General features: G+C 44.2%; 3 protein-coding genes and 1 long non-coding RNA gene across 20 annotated transcripts in view; 2 read left to right on the top strand and 2 right to left on the bottom strand.

Annotated features, from left to right (window-relative positions):
* Nucleotides 1-4,983, top strand: part of LOC310897824 (uncharacterized protein) — a 92,774-nt gene extending 87,791 nt beyond the window's left edge. For all 7 annotated transcript variants that reach the window (XM_083831847.1, XM_083831851.1, XM_083831852.1 and 4 more), the window contains one exon: nucleotides 1-4,983. In XM_083831847.1, coding sequence (XP_083687973.1) covers nucleotides 1-114 — 114 coding nt within the window. In that variant the 3' untranslated portion in view covers nucleotides 115-4,983.
* On the bottom strand, nucleotides 2,286-13,713 carry CD164 (CD164 molecule). The gene is made up of 6 exons (XM_083831895.1): nucleotides 13,437-13,713; nucleotides 11,684-11,773; nucleotides 10,204-10,275; nucleotides 7,655-7,780; nucleotides 6,314-6,391; nucleotides 2,286-5,349 (listed from the first exon to the last, which is right to left on the bottom strand). The coding sequence occupies exons 1-6, from the start codon at nucleotides 13,540-13,542 to the stop codon at nucleotides 5,189-5,191; spliced, it is 633 nt and encodes a 210-aa protein (XP_083688021.1). The 5' UTR covers nucleotides 13,543-13,713; the 3' UTR covers nucleotides 2,286-5,188.
* Nucleotides 11,780-24,335, top strand: LOC310897836. Of its 9 annotated transcripts, none has more exons than XR_014582626.1 (8): nucleotides 11,780-12,876; nucleotides 12,974-13,191; nucleotides 17,450-17,544; nucleotides 17,639-17,810; nucleotides 21,897-22,028; nucleotides 23,011-23,168; nucleotides 23,449-23,661; nucleotides 23,791-24,335. It is a non-coding gene; the product is annotated as an uncharacterized lncRNA (long non-coding RNA). The 9 variants fall into 9 exon arrangements; XR_014582627.1 differs by having other exon boundaries at nucleotides 17,666-17,810; XR_014582628.1 differs by having other exon boundaries at nucleotides 17,450-17,533.
* The window catches only part of PPIL6 (peptidylprolyl isomerase like 6), a 13,467-nt gene continuing 6,155 nt past the window's right edge, over nucleotides 17,813-25,124 (bottom strand). Inside the window, exons 2-8 of one of the 3 annotated variants that reach the window (XM_083831892.1) lie at nucleotides 24,921-25,016; nucleotides 24,344-24,532; nucleotides 23,799-23,861; nucleotides 23,507-23,654; nucleotides 22,377-22,433; nucleotides 19,940-20,075; nucleotides 17,813-18,665 (exon numbers count right to left, since the gene is read on the bottom strand). In XM_083831892.1, the coding sequence (XP_083688018.1) occupies nucleotides 18,554-18,665; nucleotides 19,940-20,075; nucleotides 22,377-22,433; nucleotides 23,507-23,654; nucleotides 23,799-23,861; nucleotides 24,344-24,532; nucleotides 24,921-25,016 (801 nt within the window). In that variant the 3' untranslated portion in view covers nucleotides 17,813-18,553. Of the gene's footprint in view, nucleotides 18,666-19,939; nucleotides 20,076-20,355; nucleotides 21,613-22,376; nucleotides 22,434-23,506; nucleotides 23,655-23,798; nucleotides 23,862-24,343; nucleotides 24,533-24,920; nucleotides 25,017-25,124 lie in introns of those variants that run through there. The other 2 variants (XM_083831893.1, XM_083831894.1) reach the window with 2 other exon arrangements.

Genomic DNA, 25,124 nt, shown 5'->3' on the forward strand with positions numbered 1-25,124 from the left:
GTACCTAGCAGATGGAAGGAGAGCGCGGCAGAGAGGCCGTTACCACACCTAAATGAAAAGCCTCTTCCTACTGTCTTCCTGCAGCTACAGGAACAGAGGCTGGTCCAGAAATAAGCCTAAATGTATTTTTTAATCAGTTCAGGGCATGTCAGAAATTACCCAAGCTGGCAACCTTGAGGTAAGAGAAGCACCATTTACACACAAATCGAAGGGAGGCAGCAATGCTGCAGTGCTGTGCACATCCACTTCAACACATTTGGATGCAGTGCTACCAGCTACAGCCAGTTAACCTTCTAACCAGGTACTGGGTGATGCAGATCCTCCTTCTGAGCAACAGCAGCACTGCACGTCCTCCCTTGATGGCCACTGCAGCACAGCACAGCACGGCAAGGATACCAGTCAAAACTAAAAGGCTTCCTTTTATTGTGGTAACCTTGGAACACAGCCGTGCAAAGCACAGCTAAGTTCTCAGAGCAAAAGTGGTTTTAGTTAAACTGCTTCCCTATTGCAACCATTGAACACCACCACATCCTGCCTGGCTGCTTTTACCCCCGGAGCTTGCTGCCTGTGCAGTGAACCTCTAATGTTTAAAAATGAATCATCAAAAAGTCAGCACCTCTACCTTCCCATGCGCCTTCTTCCCCTTCCCCCTAGAAAGGGGAAGGAGAGCAGCTCCTTGCACAGTGCTGCACTACTAGAAGAAAATGCACAAAATCACGCTCCATTATCTGCATCGCTCTCGCATGTAAACCCATTGCTTTTATAACTGAACCAATACAGGAATCAAAGCTGTTTTTCAGAGATGGGTCAGATTGTACTGCAGCTTTTGATGATGAGTTAGAATGTTAACCTACATGCCTATCAGCATCACCCAGGTCACTGGATGCTTGTGGACGTGAGTAACAATACTCACCTCATTTATAAATAACCAAGGCATAAGCATTATTATTTCATTCAAGTTTGCTGCTACAGTACTACATTAAAACAAGTCACAATATAATCAGAATGCTGTGGAATCAGTTATTGAATAACGTGAGTTCTTTTTAAGGTATGCCTTAAATGAATAAAAGGGGGACTGATAATTATGTAAAGCCAGCTGTTGCTGAAGGAGTTTCCAAACGTGATCGTCATACGTTCCAGGAACCAGAAGCCAATTTGGAAGTAGAACAACATCCCCTGCAAGAAGCACTTACACGCCATTGCAGTGGTAAAAAGGGAAGGGATGGCTCAGGATAATCGCAGCATCTTGATATAATACTCCTTTGGGAGCTTGATACAGCAAAATTCAAAGATGAATTTTGAATGAATGCTGCACCTACAGAAGATTACCCTCCAAGAGGAGCAGTACCACAAGGCTAGTACTGTAAGAAAAAGCAATCCTGCAAAGGCTTTCAGTGCTGTACTGTGACAAATTTAATTCAGTGCTTGACTGCATGATGTAATGGATGATTTTCTGGAAGGCATAATTTTAACACATCAGGAAGCTCTAGGTTTCCTCCATTTCCATACAGCCTTTCCAGAAACAGTACTCAAGTTCTGCAGATTTCTCGTATTTGACCGAGTTATGCCACTACTACCCTAGTGACACATTCGCACTTGACTACTCACAAAACCATCAAGGTCATGATGTGGAACTACTGAGGTTAGTTCACTCAGAGCTGGTTATAGTTTCAGTCAGTGTGTGACTACAGAACTACACACCCTATGTGCGCTTTTTCAAGCATACTCTGACAGTTACTCCCTAGCAAGTATCTTGTCTATTCTGTGTAATCAAGGAGAGAAATCAGATCCAGAGCAACACGTTTTTCGTGTAGGCTAGAGATCTTAACATGAAGAAATGCTTTAACACAAACATTAACAGCTTCCCCGGAGCCACAGACTGCAGCCCTTCTTTCACCTTACAGGCAGACATCCGGTATTATGAACTTTGCTACTGGAAAAAGGAACATTCAGCATTAGACTTAGAGGTTGTCACAGGTGGAACACGTGATAAATACCTTGTTCTGACCTGACAGCCAAAGCACAACAGGGTTAATCTAACACAGAAAATTTCATCACTTAATTGAGAGTTATTTTTTTTGAGACAATTCTAGATTTGAATTCCTACTTTTGTACACACCAAGTACAAAGTTAACAACTTCAGAGAGCTAGATCAACTCTTCAAAGATTTTGTTTTCGCGCTTTCCCCAGTGTTCGACTGCCGTAGAAAACACTTCTTATCTCCAGAAACTTGGCAGACAGTCCCCTCTGGGACTGCTCACATGAAAGAAAGTTTACAAGTAAAATTCCATTCAACAGATTTTATTTATCAATTTGGTTTTGTGATTACAACTGTTTCAGTTTTCTTCCACTGAAGACAAAATAAACTTTTACAGCAACACTTGCAAAGAACATTCATAAGATAACAGCTTGATATTTGCACAATTGGCTTCAAGAAAAAGCCAGATAACTTGAAAAGTCACTACAGTTCAGTGCCTAAAATTGATTTAGGGGCAAATAAAACTACAGATCTATGAGCTACCTTCCACTTCAAAACACAAGGCCGAGAAAAACTGCAAGTTGTTACTTTGGGTTATTTGCTAGTACATAGCACAGAGTAGCCAATACTGCAACTTCGCAAAGGAGTAATTCGCTTCTACAGTGAGGCAGCCAAGCACAGGGCGGAGACGTACAACCCAGGCCCCCTCCCCGCAAAGAGCTGAACAGGAAAGGACCCCAGCCCCAACTCTGGAAGCTGTGGATTACACCTCATCAGCAAGGCTAATACGCAAGCAATGCGCAACGCAGGCCCTCCAGAACACAACTGAACTGACGCAGTACAAGCTCGAGTTTTTCAGACTGGTATCTGTATGTGTCAGAGATCCTGGGTCTCCTAAAGTCTTGGAAAGTAGCCACTGCTGGCACCAAGAAAAATTTAGTAACTAAGGCAAGGTATCCCTTCTACCCTTTTAAACAAAATTAGAGGCAAAAGATTAAGCAATTTTAAGGCACTTGAAAATTATTTTCGTTTGCTTTATCAGTGTATTTTACAACCTAAATCAGAATCAGCATAGCTCATGAATAAGCATTTTAGCAACATATTACAGAGCAACAACTTTTTTTGGTGGCAACGTCTTCCATGCTATGAAGTGTTCTGTAGCATTTTTCTGCAAGTTTCCAAAAAAATAGCCCTTGGAGGCAAAATATATATATATATATATATAACACACTACGAATACAGTTTGCTTTGCTGAGCTGAGGAGAACTCTGTCACACTTTAGGAGAGTATTTTGCTCACTTCAAAGCACAGAACACAAGCTCATGGATATCTTTTTAAACAAAGAAAGGTAATAAAATAGTTCTGAGATAGGGAAAGGAGAGATTAAGTGATTTCACAATAAGGCCAAGGATAATACCATCTAACCCACACACACTGTTGCTGGAAGCTGGCTGCTCACTTCTGTTTTAATAAACCTGAGCTGATTGTCTGAGGTTTGCTTAGAAAAACCACAAGCTCATGAACTCAAGGATACAGTACTGGTGAATAACCTTTGTATTTTGTAGTAATTTGAGTTTTCTATGCAGCACAACAGAAACAATGCCATTCAAACCAGAACATAAGAAAGCAACACCGTGCACTTACGTGACTTGCAAATGAAGTGCACTTGATTTGCTTCGTGTCTAAGCTACGCTGCCATGACTATTACCTGCATTAATGCTATCCTTTTGTTGCATTTCTGCCAAATTTAAGTCAGATCAGAGCTAGTAAGACAGTACTACAGATGATCCTGAAATTGATGATCAAGCCGTATCATCAAGAGCTACTCTCAAGTGCTACACCCACCATTTCATTTTATCTTTTACTTCAGTTTTTCCTGTGGGGTTATCTTTGAGGGTCTTCAAGTAGGTCTACTTTGGAAACGACGTACCTTTGCTTACACTCAGATCACAGGGGTGATCCAGCCAAGGAGGGGAAAAAAAAAGAAAAGCATTTGGCTGAGTAAGTTTCCTTAACCAGTTTCCTGCAGGGTCTAACAAACCTGATACCAGGAATGAGGCTCATGGAAGATACAGCCCTGACACTACCAGGACTACAGCAATCCTCTGACTACCCTTAACTGCTCCTGCAGCAGACACAGGAAAGTTAAAAAAAAAAAAAAAAAAACTGAAATCAAGTTGCATTTGAATAAGATAAGTCAGGATTTCCCCAAACACCAGTATTTCAAGTATAAATGTAAATCGTTGCCTGTTCACACAGGGAGTGAACTGTACTTACTCTATCACTTCAGTTTTATGGTCTTTGCATGCCAGAACAAAAAGGTAAACGACTTACAGCTAGTTTCTAGCTGAACATTACTGTACCATACTCCCTTCACCTGCAAACAAGGTCAGCAAGGGACAGTTATTCAAAGCAGAAGATTTTGAAACTGGAATGCTTAAGTCACACATACTCCTTTCTCCTATATAAAGCTAGTACCTAATAAGTTTTATTTATCTTTGATAGGTGGGACGCTTTCACAGCCTACTAATTTTTAGTCTTTTAAGGCACTAATCTTCACTTCCCCTTTACGAGCATTATCCATACATCCCCTCTCCACCTGCAACATTAGCTGGAAAGGGCATGGGATTTCTGTTTGGAATGCATTATTTTATCAGACAACCTTTTTTTCCTGTTTAAAAAAGAAAAAAGGGTTCTTTGATTCCACTGTGACACTATGTACTTCTACAATTTTGTTCAGCTTTCTAGCAACACGCTATGTGAGCCACAAGCCAGAATAAATGGTATTTCACTCCCTGAAGTCAGTCACCAATAATTCACATCTTAATAAAACTGAAGGGATACTGTATCAAACGTTGATTAAATCAGCTTTCATAGGAAGTCATGAGATTGTCTACTCAAGACAGTGTTGCCACTGAGTAGGAGACTTTGAACATCTACATTTGGCGTATCAAAAAAAAAAAGTCCCACATCAGCAGCCATTAAAGAAAAGACAGCCATTAGAACCCATGCAGCATATTGCAAGTAATCCTGTTGGAGAGATTCATATTACCTCTTGCCAAGTATAATGTTGCAAAAATATTCTTTTGAAGTCTTCTCTTAGAAATTTAAAGGATATTATGAACTGCTGTCTTCCATGAGCAACAGAAAATATTTTGGTTCAGTGAACTACAGGTGTTGGGCTACTAGTCCATTATAAAGTGACAGGTCCTAAAGTGTGTGGTAGTTTCGGTCTTTTGACCTGCAGAATTTGTACAGAAAGAAAATAACAGCCTGCAGACCCAGAACAAGGACAATTCCACCTATGAAACTGGCAGCATCGAATGTAGACTTGCGTGAAGAAGGTGCAGGAGTCACAGTAGCATTTGTACCTGTCAAAGGACACAAAGCAGTTTGTGAGTGTACAATGCTTACAACTTCACAGATTCTAGCATTGGCTTGCTCCTATTAAGATTACTCAGACATGACGTTTGAACACCAATAAAAACAAAACGTGAAAGTAAAGGTATGCCAGCAGCTGCATTTAGGTAAGTGATACTGAAATTTTAATTAAGCAATGTTTGTAAAAAGATAGAGATTATTTATAGCCAAACTGCTTTGGACCTCAATACTGAGCAAGTCCCAGCTGGACATTTGTACTTCAAAAAGCCAAAGTTTTCCTCCTTTCCATAGTATAATATGGATATGGTCAGTCAAAACCTATTTTCCAATTTTTCCTGCTTGCAATTTTTTTTTTGCCTAAATTTGCATTATCTTTCATCTATCATACTTTACTCCAGAAATTATGCTTAAAGAACTCAACTGAAGCCAAAACACGTGAATCTAGAAGTATCAGCCATCTGCTGATGGCTAGTTTTAAAGAGCTTCACCTCATTAGTGCTTTTAATGAAACAGCATGTTCAGGTCTAATGCTGAAATAAAATACTACAACTTACTTATTCCCACCACTGGATGCACGCCCCTATACATACACTTTTTTTTTTTTAAAAAAAAAAGTATCCCATGCTACAAGTGAAAAATAACACATCTTCCAGAAGTAAGTCCTGCAGCTGAGTTTACTAATGACTTTCAGACATGCTATTAGAAGTGGCCAGTTGATTTAGTTTGACCAACACGTTTCTGGCACTTAACGTTTCACCATTTCACCAACATTTTCGCCTTGCTAGTCAGGCTATTACCTTGCTACATACATGCATACACACACACACATACATATATATATAACCTCAGCAAAATTAAATTTGGTACAACATCAAAAGTGCCTTTCAAGGCAACAGTAAGTAACACCAATTTCTAAGTGTTTTATGCTTCAACTATACTAATAATAGCCATTACCTGGAATACTGCTTGTTGTGACTGGAGTAACGGTGGTTGTAGGCATAGGAGCATGTGTAGTTGCATTGGTGGTGTTAGCTGTTTGAGAGAAGAAAAATTCAGACAGCATGCACATATCATAAGCTTCAAGAGCAAAGTTTGCAAGTATTTAAGTTCTTAAATAAATGATTTGTTTTGTTTCAGCAAGAATAGGTTTTGATCTCAGACTGTACCCAATGCTATTTACATGTTCAGCTGCACGGCATTAAGCCAAGTTTCTAAAACAAGGATTTTTTTCCCTTTTTTTTTTTTAAACTTACAGCCTGACCATACCATTGTTATCCCAATATTTCAAGGCTCTCCACAAATCAGAGTGGATCTTCACCTAGACAGAAAACCCTTCTTTCGAACACTAACATAAATGTTATTTCAGTAAGAATCAGGACAGCTGCCTCAAGACAACTGAATCTGCATCAAGGCCAAGGACTTTCACTAAGGGGCCTTTAGAGTCAGTCAGTATTTATTGTACCTAAGTAATTAAATGCACTATCTCTAGGCAGGAGATAAACACAAAACACCAAAAAAACGTTTCCTAAAAACACTAACTGCCAACATCATAATTGGAATATGCAAACACTTCACCTGTAGCTAAACTGTCTCCTAAAAGCTCTTCACTTAATATGGAAATCTGGCTCTCTGACATTCCCCATCCCAAGATTAGTATTACTAAAAATTAGTGAGTATTCTACTACGTACCTAGGACAAATGCCAACATTTGTTCATTTACTGATAGCTAATCATCACCGCTCTGTACATTAAGCTGTTATGAGCATAATCAAGTACAGCTCTTGTAACCCCCCAGCTCCTTTAAGGATCAGATACTTTTACAGACAAGATCTTTAAAACCTGACTATTAAGATGGCAGCGTGTGAAAGAACAGAAGCTTTTGGACTGGGCAACAAAAAGTCAAGCTCGTAAGAACTCATGATTTGTGGAAACGACTAATGTAATTCAAACAATTACCACTGAGCCAATTCTTAATTATATTGGAAGGAAAAAATTCTCTGTCATGGTTTATACAATCCACTTCTTCCAAGCCTTGAGACCATTCCTGTATTCCACACTTCAGATGTTAAGCAGTCATGCTACTACAGTGATCTGCAGAAAAAGCCCTTGTCCTCGTTTTCCTTCACTAAGCCCTAGCTTACTGCCATTCGATGTTGAAGAGAGGCCAACGGAAGCAATCCTAGCAAGGTATATCACATTATAATTGCCACTACAGTTTCAAGTTCAAGCAGCAGTTTACTAAGTGATCCTATGCATCCACTCATCACTTCACCGGGTCATGCTCCTTCATATTACCTATAGTAGGATGAGCCGTGGTAGCAGAAGTCGTGGTGGTAGCATTGGAAGATGCTGTAGTAGAATTGGAAGGTGGTGTTGTGGTATTGGATGACGGCGTAGTAATGGGAGGAGCAGTTGTAGGAGCTATGAAAGAATAAAAAGTTACATTAAAAACATCAACAACAGTATTTAACAGAAGAACAGTAGCAGGCTGAGTTTTAGGGACTCTGAATTCTTCTGTAGTTCTGGTATGTAATTTCTAACCAGTTGAACTAACAATCTTTTGAACTAAGCACAAGTTGCATAAATGAATATGTGTAGACTTTGTCACAGGCAGTGCAATCAACCCAGTGTTCAACCTCACAGTGCAAATTAGAATGCAAGATCCCTGTTGACTACAGCAACTCAGGCTCCTCAAAGCAAACAGAAAGTAGAACAGCCCTCCTGGACAACCATAAACTGCGTAGGCTTTACACAACACAAAAGTAGGTAATCAGTACTGCTTCCTGACCTCACTGCTCAGAAAAGCAAACCTGACCTACCAAGGTCAACCAGAAAGCAGAGTGGTTAGACAGCTGAAGCCAGGGGGGATGGGAACTAGGACATCCTCAACAATTTGAGAGCCTCTGTTCTGAAGGCTGTAGCTAGTATAGGCATAAAAAAAAACAAGCAGAAAAACCTGCGAAGCCTTCTACAACTTACTGTATTAACCAAGCTAATCCCACATGGACAGCACTTGATCACACTATGAACACTCACACCTGAGCTTCCTGAGGGAATACTATTATGTCCAAAAGCCTTTAGAGCTCAGGGTCATTTAATATTTTTTGGCATCTTGAAGCAATTTGGCATGGGGGGAAACCAGAGCAGCCTGATTCTAGAGAGACATCAGAATCTACGCCTGGCCTCAAGCCAGTTTAGGTCCACCGTAACGTACTTCCATGTCAACCCCCAGAGGTAGCACTGAGCCATGCCACTGGCTCATTAAGAGCTCCCATCCATCCACGTTAGTGACTGACATCACTAATTTAACTCTTCCACGGCGCCTATTAAAACCGAACCCTTGCTTGTACAACAGGAGGAACCAGCCACAGCTGGGGAGTGGGAAGGAGGCTGGTGACGAGAGCTGGCATCCTCCCTTCCCCAGCCACCCGTCTCAAAGCCGACTGAGCTCCGCTGCCTTACAGCCAAGGACCAGCACCAAGTCACCCAGGTACTCCTGCCCCTCAGCCTCACAGGACGGACAGGTGAGGCACAGGACTACTGCCACCGTACCCATTTACAGCCCCGCTGTCCACTGCTGGCTAACCCACGCACAACACTAGGCCTGCTGTAACCATCCAAGTCAAGCTGTTTGGGATACACCGCCTTCCAGCTGCCGTGGGTAATGCAGAGCTCCTCTGGCATACAGGTCCCTCTGTCCTCAACTAAGGTTCTCTGCTAAAGGTTACAGCGAAGCTTTATTGAATATGCAGAAGCTGAACACCATCCCAATAGCCTCGCTACAAGTTTAACATGAACAGATGGTAGGAATTCTACTCTTAGGTATAGAACAAAGCATTTTAATACTTTTGGAAAGCTCTGAAAAAATATGATGTTGGAATTTTCCACCGATTTTAACTCCTGATTTAGACGCAGCTGGTACTGGTACCATTTTAGAAACAATACAGAAGTTCAAGTCTGGCAGAATTACTTCTGACTGGCCACTACCACCACAAGATAGCCTACAGCAGCATGGGAGCTTCACCTTTGTTGGCGCGAGCCAACATCTTCCAACAGCACTCCTGAACTCATCCACATGAGCATTAAGAACTTTTTCATTTACTGTTCTGCATCTTAAAACCAGAAAAACCGATTTTAAAATCCATTTCTTGCCAGCTTTTGGAAAAAGATTAGGGGGGCTTTCACTATAAAGTAATGTTCCAGATTTCATCTGAATTATTCATACAGTGCAAAGCACATTTACGGAACAAGCACAAATTAATGAAAAGCATAAGGTATATATGCAACCAAGCACGTGCCCAGCAGGAAAGTTTTACTTTATGCAGTTCTGTGACACAGACCCTGCATTTCAAGGCTGCACAAAGAGCTCTGCAAGTTAACAAAACCGGTAGGTTTCTAAGTTTCCCCCCCCCCATTTACTACTTCTCAGGCAAAGCAGAGAATTTAGCACATGAAAATTTTTGTTTAATATGAAACTTACTCTCTTGAGGATAGTGCTAAGCTCCTAAACACCTCTGAGGTGCTTCTAAATAGGATAGGCTGTATCTAATAGGGAATTTCACCCATTTTAATACAAGAAAACAGGGCACTAGGTGAGGAGACACATCTATTAAAATACATCAAGCTTATTGAAACAACAACAGTAGCAGTTACTGAACACGTAATAAAATTGTGTATTTTTATGTCACATCATAGGTTTATGCTGGAAGCAAAGGGCTTATTTACATACTTGTGCAAGCATACGTAAATTGTAGAAGTCATTAACAAAGGTCACCACATTAAGGAGTTGCAGGTGAGACTGCTTCACTTTAAACAACCTGGAAGCAAAATATCTAAGTACTTACATGAACAATCTTCAGCCGCACATTCGTTATACATTGAGCTATTTACTTCTGCTCTTTTTACACAGGTATAGTCTGTCAGAAAAGGAAAGAACAAGTTCAAAATATTCTTTTTTCTTAAAAAAATACTTTAAAAAAATGCTTTTTTTCTTAAAAAAAAAGTTCTGCTACGGTAGATATTTTTAAATGCTAATAAACTGTTCTCAGGATAAACTAAGTATCTTCTAGCTAGGATAACATTAAAACCACTTCAATATGCAGGACCTCAGTCTTATATTAACAATTAAAAGTTAGAGAAGTTTTAGTATATTCTTTCACTAGTTACTCTATTGCTCAACATTTAAGCACTATACATACTTGGTTAAAGACCATTTTACAGTAACAGCAGAGCTTGACACTCCTTTATAGCCTATAAAGATTAGGCAGTGTTTCTACTATTTGTGACACTTTTCAAGTTAAATATTTTGCGTCTCTATGGAAACAGTATAGAATTCTTACTGTCTTAAATTCTCCATGCAAGCAGAACTTAGTTCCAGCTTTTCAATGGATCCCTGACCTTGTAACTGTTTAAGACATCCGTTTCTTTTTCATTGTCTGCACTTTCCTCAACTCAGATTTCTTCTCTGCCCTCAAAGAAGTTACTTCAAACACCTGAGAGATCTGCCTGCTGGTCAGACAGCGCACCTTCCTGAATGACATTTGTACCGGACAAGTAACATTCCAAATTCTTTTCATCAGTTCTGAACCATCCTCAGCCTTCATACATAGTCTATCCATAAGAATATTATTACAGCCAAGCCGTTCTGTTTTCTTATTCTACCTATATCCACCTCACTTAAAAAGTGTACGCAATCCTCCTGAGGACTACTTCTGTAGCCTTCATATGCCTTTGTCAACAGCAGCTTTATCTCCTCAACAAGAGGTCACCTATAAGTATTTACATCCACCTCCCCTACAATGTGGAAAACAAAGTCCTGAACGAGGCCAGCTAGTGCTTTGTATTCTTTCTGACTTCACTACATCCCCTTCGGTGGGTTGCAACTCTTAGTTTTAGGAACACTACTCTTAACTTATTTATGGATTCCTTTCCCTTACTGCATTTCAGTTCAGGCGCAGTGTCTGTGACCAGGTCTATGGCACAGCATCAAAAGGGGCTGCACCGGGATGCACCTGCATGTCACAACCCACTCGTGACCTGACCCCTTAACAATAAGCACAAGTGACCAGTTTGTTCTGCTGACATTCTGGAAAACATTGGCTTATCAGCAGCAGATTCAAATCAGAAACCTTACAAATCTGGGCTTATTCTGAACATTTTCAATTGTCTCACAGAACTTCAAATTTACTGGATAACAGATACAAATTATGAATTCATCCTCCACTGGGTTATCAAACAGAACAACGTATTTGCTGTAGTGAACATTAATACAGATAAAATATATCTAGTTGGATTAAAGGATTCGCATCATGTAGTCTTCCTTACTTGCATCTGCACACTTGATCCACTGGCAGCCTGTTTCACGTATGTCATTGCCGTTACACGAAACACAGGTAGAAAAGTTTCCACAGATGTCTGAAAAGAAGACACAGATACATTGGTTAGGTCAAAATTAGCACTGTAAAGAGAGCAACTTCACCCACAGAAACAATCCTTAGATGGATAATCTCTCATATATGAACCTCCTGGGTTAAGGCACAACCATTCTCACTGAACTAACTGCTCCTAAAAGCTACAATTTGTAAATGCATCTGACGAGACACAAATACATTTCCCTCCCAACACTACTGATACTCCAAAACCAGACCTCACATATACACTAAGAATATGCCACAAATAACCTCTAATTATAGTGAGCCTGGACAGACAACAGAAAATATACTGCTCTAATCGAAGCTACCAAGGTAATTCATTGAAACCTCCCATGGTAAAAGCTTGGTTCCTTTTGATTATGTATCTGTTAATACAGCCAGCTATAAAAAAAAAAAAAAAAAAGAAGAGAGAATCCTGCAGTAGAAAGCAGCTGATTTAAGGGAAATAAAGACACCAGCTTAGAGGACTTCATATGCAAATGCACATAAAGGAAAGCAGAAACAAAGTCAATCTATCCCCAGTTTGATCACAGCAGAAGCCAGCAACCTAACCAGTCCGGCTGCTTTTTTTAATGTCAATCTCAGCCACACATTGTCCTCTCAAAACCACAATGTCAACACATCCAGTGTCTGGATCAAACAAATTCTCCCAATCTACAATTTCGTTGCATTAGTTTTGATTAAGACTTAGTCACACACTCAGCATATTCAGAAAACACACGGCTCTTTACACCACAGCCTCCAACACATTCCACATACATTTCCACCTCCTCCGGGCACCGATGGATGACCTCCCGCCTCTCTCTGCTCTGCTCACCAGCGAAGGGAGCTTGGCTATTCGTGGATTTTTGGCAATCGAAACAACCAGATGATAACCAGAAAGGCATCAACTCTCTACCTTCAGTATCCTGGTGATTTGAATTACGCCTGAATCCTGCTGGATGTTCTGTTGGGTATGGCAGGATCAGGCTAGAAATACCGGTGATATTTCTTTATGTTTCTTAGAAGCAATGAGATGCAGTAAGATCTTTGCCTGTTCGTATCAGTGAGGGAGGCGACAGTCTCAACACGGTTCCCTTCCAAAAGGTGCCACTTAAACCACTCCATTGGGTATATGGCCATTCCTTGCTAAGAGATCCCAGATAAAAGCTTTTTTTTTTTCTTTTTTTTTTTTTTTCCCCAGGTAACAGGCACAGACTCACGTCTGACAAACAACCAACGTTCACCTTTGGAAATCCCTCGCTGGTACTCAGACTAAGACCTGGCACAGCCCACCTGCAGAGACAGCAGGCTCATACCCGGCGCCTCGGGACTTTTAGTTTCCCTTCAAACCTCTCCCACACTGCCACGGGGAAGGAGCAGCCTTTCACAACTCCAGGACCGAGAGACTTTCGGCACACGGTAAGCTTTCAGAAACACGCTGCCAGACGGGTTGTTCCCCTCCACCACCACCACCACCCGCAGGGACCCCCCCGGGGGGCCGGGGCAGCCCTGAGGGGCCCCGCTGGCAGCCGAGCGCCCCACAGCGACGGGCACCGGGCGGGGCGGGGGAGGGGAGGGGAGGGGAGGGGCTGCCCCGTCAGCAACGGCCGGGAGGGGAGGGGAAGGGGGGGGAAGAGAAGGGGGGGAGGGCGCGAGGCACTCACCAGCGGGCTCCTTGGCCTCACGCGCCCAACGGCTCCGCGCGCCGCCCGCGGCGCAGAGGGCGGCCAGGCAGAGGGCGGCCAGCGGGAGCGCGGCTCCCCGGCCCATGGCGGCGGTGGCGGCGGCGGCGCGGCGCTGGGTGGCGGCTCAAGCCTTGGCGGCGCTTCCCTTCTTCCCTTCCCTTCCTTCCCTTCCTCCCTTCCCCTCAGCCCGGCCGCGCTCCGCTCCCGCCGCCGCCGCGCACCCTCTGAGCGGCGCCGCCGGGCCCCGCCTCGCCCCGGCCGCGTCACACGAATGGCCGCGCCCCGCCCGCTGTGAGGGGGCGGCCGTTGGAGCCGTGAGGGCGGGTAACGGCTGCTCCCACCGGCGCCGTGCCCCGTCAGCCCCGGCCGCCCGTCCCGGGGATTCTCCTCTCGGTGCTGAGGAGTTTTCCCCCTCCCGGTGTTATTTTTTCCCCCCTCTCGGTCCTTTCTTTCCCCCTCAGGCAGCGTATGCCCTCTGCAAATAAAAATGTCTGTCAGGCTGCCTCAGCGCCTTGTGCAACGCCGACGCAGGCAAATGTTGGGAAACCGAGGCAAACAGTTGTGGTGTTCCTAACGCAGGAGAGCCCGGCTAGAGCTGCAGAGCAAACCCGGTTGTGGTGCTCATCTGGGAAAGGTGCCGTCAGAGTGAAAGGCGAACAGAAAAGATTAAATCGGGAAAATTCTCCCGTTTCTCTTAAGCATGAGCTGGGCTTGCGCACAACAGAGGAGGAGACTGCCAAATAAACTTCTAGCTTAATCCTCCATTTTACTCTCTTGCCAGAAGGTGTTGTATTGCCACGAGGCCGATACAGCATCAGGAGCTCTCAGACAAGCCACCTGTCGGGATTACTGGGCAAGGACTGCAGGGTCTGATTTTGGGGTGGTCCTGTGTGGAGCCAGCGGTTGGACTCGATGATCCTCGTGGGTCCCCTCCAACCAGGGACATTCTGTGATTCTGTGACTGCTGATAACATAATTTGGGTGAAGAAGCTCTGTGCCATCATGTATTGGGATGTGTAGGATGGCTAGCACTTTGCCTTCCTACAAAGTCTCACAGAGAAAACAGAAGAAAAAAGAAAACAGCAGACAAAATGAATTTTGTGGTATAAAGGGGCACCTCCTAGATACTGTGGTGAGATGCTCTGACATGTCTTGTTGGCTGTGAATTCCACGGCATTCCAATTCCATTCAGGAAAGTGACAAAGGTAGAGAAGTCACGCCACCTCAGTGACCTTTCGATCTGCACATGCCAGTGTGACACAGTTCGGTTATTCCCTCAGTATGATTAGAGTTGCTGGCTCCTTAATGAGAAGAAATAGTTTCCACATCCATTATTTAAATACCGTGTTTCTGTTACGACTTTGAATCAGCAGCATGTAAAATAAGTTGCGGAGCAGCATAAATAGATATTGCAGCACTGCTGAAACGGCAGCTGAAGCCGGGAGTTCCTGATGGCTCCCGCACATCCCTGCTGGCCGTGCTGCAGGGGTGCCTGTCCTGCTGGGACAAGGACCAAGGATCTGCTGGCATCCTGCCGGCTTTGATTCACTGGGTCAGTCCCTCGTCATTTCACTAGGCATCAGGCGTTATTTGAACTCGGGTTTTCCCTTTTTGCAGCTCTTGGGGGTTATGATATTCAATGTATTTTCAGCAGTGAATAATAGGGTGTTTTGTGTTATGAGGCACTGAGTGGCAGTCCAGCAGATGTCCACAGGGTTAACACAGGTTTAACAGGCGTCTTGCCTGCTGTGACCTGTGTTTCATGAGGACAGCAATCCTTTTTAAACTGCAGATAAATAGGATATATGCTAGATGTGCTTGTTAAAAGATGATTGATAAAAAATAGTGTGAGCATATTTGGAAAACCGGAGAGAAAATGAAGTGAATTAATCCAAACAGACCCAAGACTACCAGCAGGGCAAGAATTACAGCTATAGCTTGTCTCCACAAGTGAGTGAAAATATGTCTGTCCTGTAATCCTGGGGGCTGGTGGGATTCCAAGTGAATGATAAATGTGGTTTGCCTGTTTTTTTCTTAAAGTCAGCATCTCGGGACTTTGTTGAGGAATATGGTCAGCAGGATCACGGCAGTCGGGGTTGTTGTTGTTGGATTTAAAATACCAGACTCATCACTGTATTCATTTCTTGTTACGCCGTTATATACTTAGTGGTCAGTAAGGCATTTACCTCTGCTTTGAATGTCAGGACGCAGGCACTGCGTTACTGGAAACGTACGCAAAGCACTTGGCAGAAATGGGTAAAGCCTAAGGGTCTGCAGATGTCCATGTTAGGGAAGCACATTTTAAATGTAGTAAATGCCTGGGAATCGCAGCAGATCGCCCTGCATCTGCTGGTGTTGGGCAAGACAATAATGACGGGGCTTTGAAGAGGTGCCAGGGGAGCTGACCGCAGTCTGGGATGGTGGCAATGAATAAAACAAAATGTAGCAGATAAACTGAAGGGAACATACGTTTGTTTCAATTTGCAAACATTTCTGTTTGTTTCAAAACTGTTATTTCACCTGTGTGGTTTTTGATGGGGAAAATCCAGCATCCAAATTGGTTTTGGGGTACTTCACACCATTACATATTGGTGCATTGTTGAATTCTGCAAAATGATTTTTTAACCTTTGTAATCTTTCAAAAATACTGCTAGTACTTTGACTCCTGTGCTCAGAGCCTGCTAACCTGAGCTAATCCTTGCGCAGAGAGGCGGGTAGGATTGCAAAACCTTCCGTGAAGGTGCGTCCGGATACAGCCCCATGGCACGTGCTTTGATTGAGGTGGATTGAGGTTATCAAGATGAACAAGAGTCTTCCTTTACTGTTTCACTGTTCATCGCCCAGAGCTCCTTAGGCGTATCCTACTTGCAGCAACTGGGGAACCAGGTCAGAAGGACACATTCTTTCTTTTAGGTGAGCTCCTCAGTACTGGATGAAGGATTTTGCCACAATTTTGCTGGCAGAGTGTCCTTCCTGACCAATGCGAATACAATAATTGTGGCTTGCCTGCAGGACCCTTATGCCTGAAATTCAAAACGTATCCTGTATGTTGTGTGTCCAGCCGTCGTACTTTCTGTCAGGGCTGTGACCTTTGGCACAGGATCAGCTTTCCAATGCCTGACACGATCAGGTGCTTGTCTGCCCTGAGGGCTCCTGAACATTGCCCGTCTGCAGAGCGCGAGCTCCCGTGCCCTGCCTGCTGCTCTTAGGTCAGGTTATTTGGACTCGAAGCACGTGCTGTGATTTCCTTTCAAATAAGAAGTCAAAGAATTGTCCTTTTAAAATTTTCTTCTATAACCTGCAGAATTAAAATTACTTTTCTGACTCTCATCTTCAAATATTTAAATACAGTTTAAAGTCCTTGCAAGAAATATGAGCCACTAACCTGCATCCCAACACTGAGTTTTGAAGCCGTATCTTTTTACAGCATTTTTTCTACTGCTTATGAAATGTAATCTGTCAGGACATATATTGTTTTATGAAGAAAACACAACAGCATATTTTTGCCTTTGGCACAGAACTATGAAGTGAAAATAATTATTCTCTAGGCAGTTTAATTGATTTGAAATGTTCCTACAGAAGACTTGGTTCTTGTACAGTACTCTGTGTATAGATTTCAGAACTCTTTAGAAAATAAAAGGAGAAAATGTGTTGACAGCTCCTTAGCTAGCTGAAGACATATAAATATATTTTAGGTTAAAGAATATTTTTGTTTTGTACCATAAATAAAGAAAAATCTGAATTCCCTTGCTAAAATTAAGATGTTTGTTATACTCCCTCAGAACATGTGGGATCGCTCTAGGTCTACGCCCTCTTAATGAATTAAGTTAAACTCTTGGTAAGCGATTTGTTAAATTCATCCCCATTTAGCAAAGAAACTTTGGCACGTTGCTATTCCTGAAATCCACAGGCTTAAGCTCAGACAAAACTGGGCCTCTCCTAATGCTTTGCTAATTCCGCCTTTCCCATCTTACCCTGGCCCTGTTTTGCAGGTTTGAGTGGCTCACACAGAAAGCTCAGCCCAGGAGCAAAGGTCACTCCCCCGGTACAGCCTCTTCGTGCTGCTGGAAATAAAGGTGAGAGAACGGTAAGCTGACAGTGTCCGTGTGTCCCTGACACAGCTCGCAGCATTGCGTCTGCACCGCAGCCTTTATGACTGCTCCTTTCTTTGCATTTCTCAGGCACTTCCTTGTGGCCTCTCTTTCCAGGCTGCGTTTTCATTTTCTTCTTTTGGTGCTTCTCTGCCATCCTCTGCTGGAACCATCAGCGCCCAGGCTCTGCACCGTACACCAGAGACATCTTCCATGTATGCAGTCACCAACACCAGCAGTCGTGTATTAGATCTTTGCATCCGTAGGTAACCTTAACATTTCTTTTTGTGTGCTAACTTTATAAACAAGATTTTTCTCTGTTTTACTGGCAATAATAACTTTAAAACAGTTTTGTTATTTGAGACCGTCTGTCAAAAACAATTACTTCAATCATAAGCTTATTTTAACATTTCTGGTTTTAGCCATATGCAGCTCAACCTGATTTCAAGGGTTATTTCAAGGGATTTTAGTTAAGAGCAGTCAGTGAAGGATCAAATATACGGTATTCAGAGAGGCCTCAGTCCTGCAGACTTTTTTTTCTGCTTTCCTCTAAGAGATGTGAGTTACCACGTACGGGCTGCACCTGGTGTCAGAGCTGTGCTGGGCATTGGTGCCCCGAGGTGCGCTCTCTGCTGTGCGTGGAGGTTGCAGTGGAGGCAGAAGTTAGCCAAGACCGGTCAACTTTATCTGTCTGGGTGCGTACCCGTTTGTCTACCTGTATTTTAGCCACATGTGCATCTTACCATGTCTGCCTGTCACTGTATCATCACATTTTTACACCATTATTCATAAACTGCGGACTGGCACTGGAATATGTTCACAAGTCTTTCCCTACACTTGTGTAAAAGCGCTTTTAACAGCCTATAAACACTTTTTAAAGTAAGTCAAAATAACAATCCCAAAACATTCTCATGTACAAAGAAGTGGTTTTATTCTTATCTTAACTGAAAGCCTGAGCAGAAAACAGTGCTCTATCTTACTGCATGCAGGAAATCCAACTGTCGATCACGGCTGGAAGGTCCCACAGTCCAAAATTTTGCAGTCCACTGTAGGCCTTTCATTATACGTCGGTACAGCTTCCAGTCGCTGGAGAACCTCCGTGCCCTCAATCACTTGCCTGTGGTAGGGAAAAAGAGCAGCTCTGAGATGCGGTCACTGCCCGAGCGGCATCCTCTCTGCAACTGCTGCGGGGCCGTGACAGAACCAAGCAGGCTCTGCTTTTTCTTTGCCATGGGGTAACAAATACCATTGGTTCTTGCTTAAATGGTTGCCAATTGGTGTTGCAGGAGATAAGAAAATACTATGAGTTTGCACAGTTACATTTATTTCAAGAAATAAGCCTGGTACCCAGCTGCAAATTACTTTTGAGAAGAAAGAAGTAAAAAAAAAAAATGTGCTAAATGTTGGAAGTGACAGTTATTGGAAGAGTCTCCAGGAGAAATACCTTTCATTTCCTCCCGTCGCAGTGCCAACCTGCACCCTGTGTTTTGCAACCTTTGCAGTTTTCAAGATCTTTTCAGAAAGTCTTAGATAAGCAAAAGAACAAATTATCCAGACTTTTCCTCTGTTTTCAAAGTGAGATGGCCAGAGGAGAAAATGTTTTCCAGTTTACATATACGTTAATTAAGAGCTTGTCCTGTAGAGATTAGCCTTGTAACAGGGGTCAGTTATGCTCAAGGATCCTGCACCTTCCAGATTACACAGAGCTGGTGGCAAGGCAGGAACTCGAGGTAAACACCATGGATTAGAAATCTGTCCAGCCAGCCATCCCACTTGGTTTGTTCTCTGTAGGTCAGGCAGTCATGCTTTTCACATCCTCCCAAAATGCTATCCATAATGCAACTACATGGAAACCGCACTGTAGATTTCTCTCTCTCTGGCAATACATGCATATTTTACGCTCCTATGCCTAGCAAGCTGCTCAGAGTAATTATCTTCCTTATTACATTTTGGAAATTGTAAAAATCCCACCAGGGCCAGCCCTGTGCATTAACCTACTGAAACAAGCATTTGCTCAAACAATTTCTCTCAGCTCCTGCGGGCAGAGCAGAGGCTGGAGGCTTTGCTCAACAACTCTGTGCCCGTCAGGGCACACCTTCAGCTGACACCAAGCTATGCAGGCACCGATTTGTAGCCTTCGTCCTTGAGAGCCCCCAGCAGCTGCCTTAGCTTTGCCATTGGGTTTTCCAGCTTGGTCAAGCCAGCCCAGGCCAGAGACATGGAGGGAGGGTGGTACCTCAAATCTGACGTATCCATCCTCCCCCTGGCCAGAGACATCCGTGTTGCAGCTGCCGTAGGGACTTAGTGGACCTCCCTCCTGGGCAGCAATGTCCTGCAGAGCTAGGGCAACCTCCTGCACGCTGCAGCAGATGCAGACTCGTGCTTACATACCCAAAGGCCACGCACTTTTTGTCCAGGTAGGGAGCTGGCTGGAGGGTGATGTAGAACTGGGAGCCGTTGCTGTGGCGGCCCTTGTTGGCCATCCCAAGGACTCCTCTTCCCTTGTGACGGATGGAGAAGTTTTCATCTGGGAAAAGAGTTCAGGGATAAGAGGCAGCACTTGTGCTGCTTCCTTCCTCTGCTGCACTTCACTTCCAGCTCCCATAACCTCCCACTCCCATAACCTCCCACATCCTTCTTCCCCATTCACACTTTTCCTTCTCCTTTTTCCCCAAAGGTCCCCCTCGTCAAGTCTCATGTGAATAAAGTCTGGTGTGAATCAATGTCCTTCCTAGAAAAAGCTTCCTGCTAATACTCAGTTTTCAAGCCAGTAAAGAAGCCAATGAAAAATACTCCTGGAAATGCACTTCGGGTATTTGTGAATATTGGAAAAAGCACAGCGATGCCTCCGTCTCCCTGTTGTTGGTCTGTAACATCTCTGGCTGGAGGAGCTCAGGGCACCAAGCACTGTGCTTCCCTGGGGCTGCTTCAGATTATTCCCACTGTCTGTGTGAGGAAGCTGCCAGGCAGAGGAGCAGCAGGGCAGGATCTCCACCTGCACCCCACCTGTCGTTCATCTGCATTAAGCACATCGCCACCTGGACCACAGCATGAAATCGTGGAGGATCTGGGGGAGCGTGGCTGGGGGCTCTGAGGGTGGCTTGAGCATCTGTGCCAGGAGGAGCCCGGCTGGGGAGGGATGTGCAGAAATAACTCAGGAGGGACAGCTGGGGATGGAGAGGTGACAGCGTAAGCAGAAGCCGTGCTTGTGTCTGGGGGATGGTGGCGAGGACTGGATGCTTCTTCCATGGACAGGAGCCCGGCGAGGAGGTGGGGAGCTTGGGAGCACTGATCCTGACCTCCTCCACTGCTCATCTCCTGCCTGGTCATTCCAAGTGGTCCAGGGCCCCATAAAACACTCAACAAGCTTGAAACTGTAAAAATGTTTAGATTTTAAAATTGATTTTTTTGATCATTTTTACTCTGTTTGAGTGCCCTTCTCAGAAGCTGATTCACAAAAATGGTAATTAAATGTTAACTGCAGAGTTACTCCCTGAATGCTGACTCGTGGTTCGCAGAATGACTTAAGCAGTCTAATTTTGGAGCGGGATGCTCTGCGCTACATGATGCTTCGATCCAAATGATTCTCTGTAATTACCTCAGTGCTTTGAGCTCATTACGGTAAAACGTAGCCGTGTCCCTTTAATTTCAGCAAGCGTTGCAGTGAATGGAGGTGTGCCAAGTGCCCAGTTTCACAGAACAGAGTTTCGCCATCTGACAAAGGCATCTGTCACTGTTTGCAGATATCGAAGATATTTGTCCTCTGTCCTCTGTGTAAATAGGGTGGCTGGAAGTACTTGGAAAGCAATCTAAGCCTTAAAATAGACGGGCGTACCCGAGTGAACACCTTGCTGGAGGATGAAAAGCAATGGGCAACTTTTAAATGTTAAGGAGAAGGAGCAGGGCTCTGGGCAGTGGTGGTCAAACCCGCCAGGCTTCCCACTTGCAGCCTGCTTTGGCTCAGTCCATGGCCTTGAGTTGAAAGTGGGCTCTTCATTGCCTTTGAAAATAAAGTTTTCAGCTACTCTTGGCACTTCTGATCTCACTGTTGGCTGCTGCCCAGCCTGCTCGAATATAACATTGGTTTTGTCATTGGCAGAAAGCAAGCTTTTACATAAGAGAACATAAATCATTTTCAGAAGCGCTTTAACTACCCTAAAACATCTTTACGGGTAGCATTTAATCCAAACGGAGCATCCCAAACGCCTATGTCAATTATATGGGTGGTTTTTCTTAAATACTGCACATCATAATGTTCTTTTTTCTTTACATCTTATTACTTTCTATCAGCATGGGGGGACATTTATTGTTAAACTCGCTCATGCCTGTCATTTCTCGACTTTCACAGCTTTATGGACCTTCTTCACGTAGTCGGATTCAGAAGTAACTCTGCGTCCAACCACAGTCACAGAACCGACAGCAGTGCTGCCTGCGGTGTGCCCAAGCCTTGAAAGCTGCCTGAGGCCCAGGAAATCTGGAGGTAAAGTCAGCTCACTTCCATTACTTTAAACACATGTGAACAAGTGGTATCAGCAGCCTGGAGATCTGCAGCTAACCCACATCTACACATCTAATGTCCTTCCACAAGGGTGAGTATTCATGGTTTGAAGTGGGCAGGCGGGTGAACCTGAGCCCTAATTTTGTCAGGGAAAGGGGACAGGTGGAGCTGAGCACCCAGCATCAGAGGAGGGGGCCAAGACTTCAAGTCAGCGCCTAAAACAAACTCTCACTGAAAAAAAAAATCAAATTATTTCCTCCAGGGAAATGAAACAATGTGATTTTTGCTTAAATTTGCCATTTGCACAGTCAGGTAATTAAGGAAACATACCTTCAAAGGTGGGACCATAGATTGACTCTCCTCCATCTCCTTTCCCAGTGACTATGTCTGTAGGGCAGACAAAAGTAGCAGTCAGAGGCCACGTGTATCACAGGCAGGATTCGGGGTTGTCTGAGCAGCTCCAGCAGAGCTCGGAGACATGGGTTCCGTATCTGCCGGGGAAACAACTGCACAGACCTTTCTCTTTTAGTACCGACATTTTAACAGACTTTTGGGAAGAACTTTACATGAGTCACTGCATCAGCTGAGGATGGGACAGGCTGGGAGAAGGGCGTCTCTCAGAGAGAATGGGGTTAGAACAAAAAAGGAGGAAAAGGCATCTGTGATGCTACGGCAGGTTAAGGCTGCTAACTTGCTTGAGAAAGAAGGTATGGTAAAAGAGAAATTCCCATTGGAACAGATTTCTGATGGGTGCAACAGCAATCTTAGGTTGTGTTTGTGGAGTACATAGATACCTGCTTAGATGCTTGTGGAATGTACAAAGTGCATCTTCAAAGTATAAACTTAAAATGGATTTGAGCACTCATGTTTAGAGTAAGCAATGCAAACACAGGAAAGAAATACAGGTAGGTAAGGGAGATGAAAGACCAAAGGGGAGTAACGAAGGCAACATCTCCTGATACAGCTCACTATCTGATCCTCCCTTGGGGTGTTGGACAAGCTGAGTGATGAGATGTTCGTGGTGCCTTTCTTCTCAGCACACAGTGCCAGACTCCAGGCTCTGGAGCTCAAGAAGCTCACCAACACGTCTGGCACGGCTCTGAGCCTCGGCTAAATGCCTCCGTAAGTTAATCTCTCCGTAAAACAAGTAACATGTTTTCCTGTGTATATTCTTTGTGTTTTAATGTTTCGATTAGTTTCCTAAGTACTTAACCAAAGATATTTTCAAAAAGTCTTGGATAATTAAAAGAACAAATTATCTACGCTTTTTATCTATTTAGAAAGTGAGATGGCTAAAAAAGATGCTTTCCATTTTTCCTATGTATTGATTAAGAGCTTGTCCTGCAGAGATTGGCTTTTCCATTGTGTTTGGTTATGTCTTCTTGGGCTGTAAACCATGCAGATCATCCCATCCCACTTCTGCTGTGACCCAGATTTATTCGGGCCGTTTGGAAGCGCACCTCCTCCTTGGATCCACCCGTTTTTTACCAGCCGATGAAAACAGGAATTTTTGTAAGTCAGCTCTCGACCACTGCAAGGAGACTTCACTCCTCCAACACACAGAGCACGGAAATTCTCACAGGTTTTGGGGCACGCATCAGAAAAGAGCTGCAAAGTGAGTGTGAAAAGAGAAACATGAAATTCATAACTGACATCAACTGGTCAGATTTTGTTCCCGCCTCCTTTGACAAGTGAAACCACAACATTTGGTATCTTTGCTCTTTGCTTTTGTTGTTCTTCACAGCAACATACCTCAAACAGAAGTGTCCCGACGGGCTGCTCATCAATGGCTATGTCCAGGTACACAAACATGTGCTGTTTGGATGCGAAAAACAAATCCAGTGAGATGAAGGCCAGCTTTCAGTGCAGCCCTCACTTTCTAACACAGCTCAGCGCCCAGCTGCCCAGTGCGAGCCATCTCAGCAGATGTCTGCGGGATTGCTGGTACAGAACAGTATTTCTATTGCTTTGTTTAAACAATCAAAAAAGTAGAGGACGTTTCACTCTATTCTGGGCAGAAATAACCCTAGCAGTGTGCTAAAGCGAACTCCTGGGCAGGGCCCGCTTCTTCGCCTTGCACTTGTCCACACGCCTGTCGCAGCCTGTACGGTAAGGGCAGGACAAATGAATCAGCAGGAATGCCCGTCCCCTCACCCCACCAAAAGGCACGTGTCTTGCTCTGTGCCCTCTGTTCTCAAGTCTGCGTGGAATCAGTGCGGCATCCTCTGCATTTTGTCTGATAACAAGTACAGCTGGCTGCACACCTCGCGCTCTTCTTGTAAAACCGCGTTACTTGCCTGGCTGTTCTTCAGGCGCTTGGTGTAGAAATCCTCAGAGATGGCTTGATAAAGCGCCTCGGGCTTAAAATCGCGGTAGTCCCACTGGCGGAGGGCCCACCTGAGCAGCTCCTTCTCGTCCCCCAGCAGCCGCCCGTCAACGAAGCACATCACGCGGGAGGCGTATGCCCACACCTCACCTCGCAGTTCCTGCGTTGCAGAGGGGTTAAAGCCTCAAGGAATTATTTCCACATTGAGTGAAGGAGCGACAGGTAACACCACACCACTGCATGGGTGGCCTGTGCTATTTTTTATGCTTTATCTTTTTTTAAAACCACAAATCTGGCCAACTCAAAGTCGGTGAGGTGCGCTGATGTTGCACACAGCTCAGGGTCTGCTGCCTGCGTGCTCCTCTGCCCTCGTCCCCCAGGGATTTCCCCAGGGCCACCCAGCACCTTCTGAGCAGCACTCACAGACATAGTCAAGCCTTGAGGGCCCTGCTTATCTTACCGGCCAGAAGTTGTCAAACAAGTGGCCCACGAGCCAAGACCTAATCTCAATTATAGAGGTGCAGGTATCTGTTAGTAATGAGAGTTACCTTCTTCTTCTCCTGTAAATATTCATGCCATGCAAATTCTAATAAAGGACATATTACAGGATCCACAAACTTGCTTGGAAACTTCAGCTTCAGCGCCTAGATTTTCCAGATAAGGGAAAAAAAAATACTTACGAGCAGTTTAATACCCCTCTGCCCTGTCCTGTCCCAGCTAGTACTTCCCTAATCACCTGCAGCCTCCGCCAC

This window comes from Anser anser, assembly GCF_964211835.1.
Source record: "Anser anser genome assembly, chromosome: 3".
In the NCBI taxonomy this organism is placed as follows: domain Eukaryota; kingdom Metazoa; phylum Chordata; class Aves; order Anseriformes; family Anatidae; genus Anser; species Anser anser.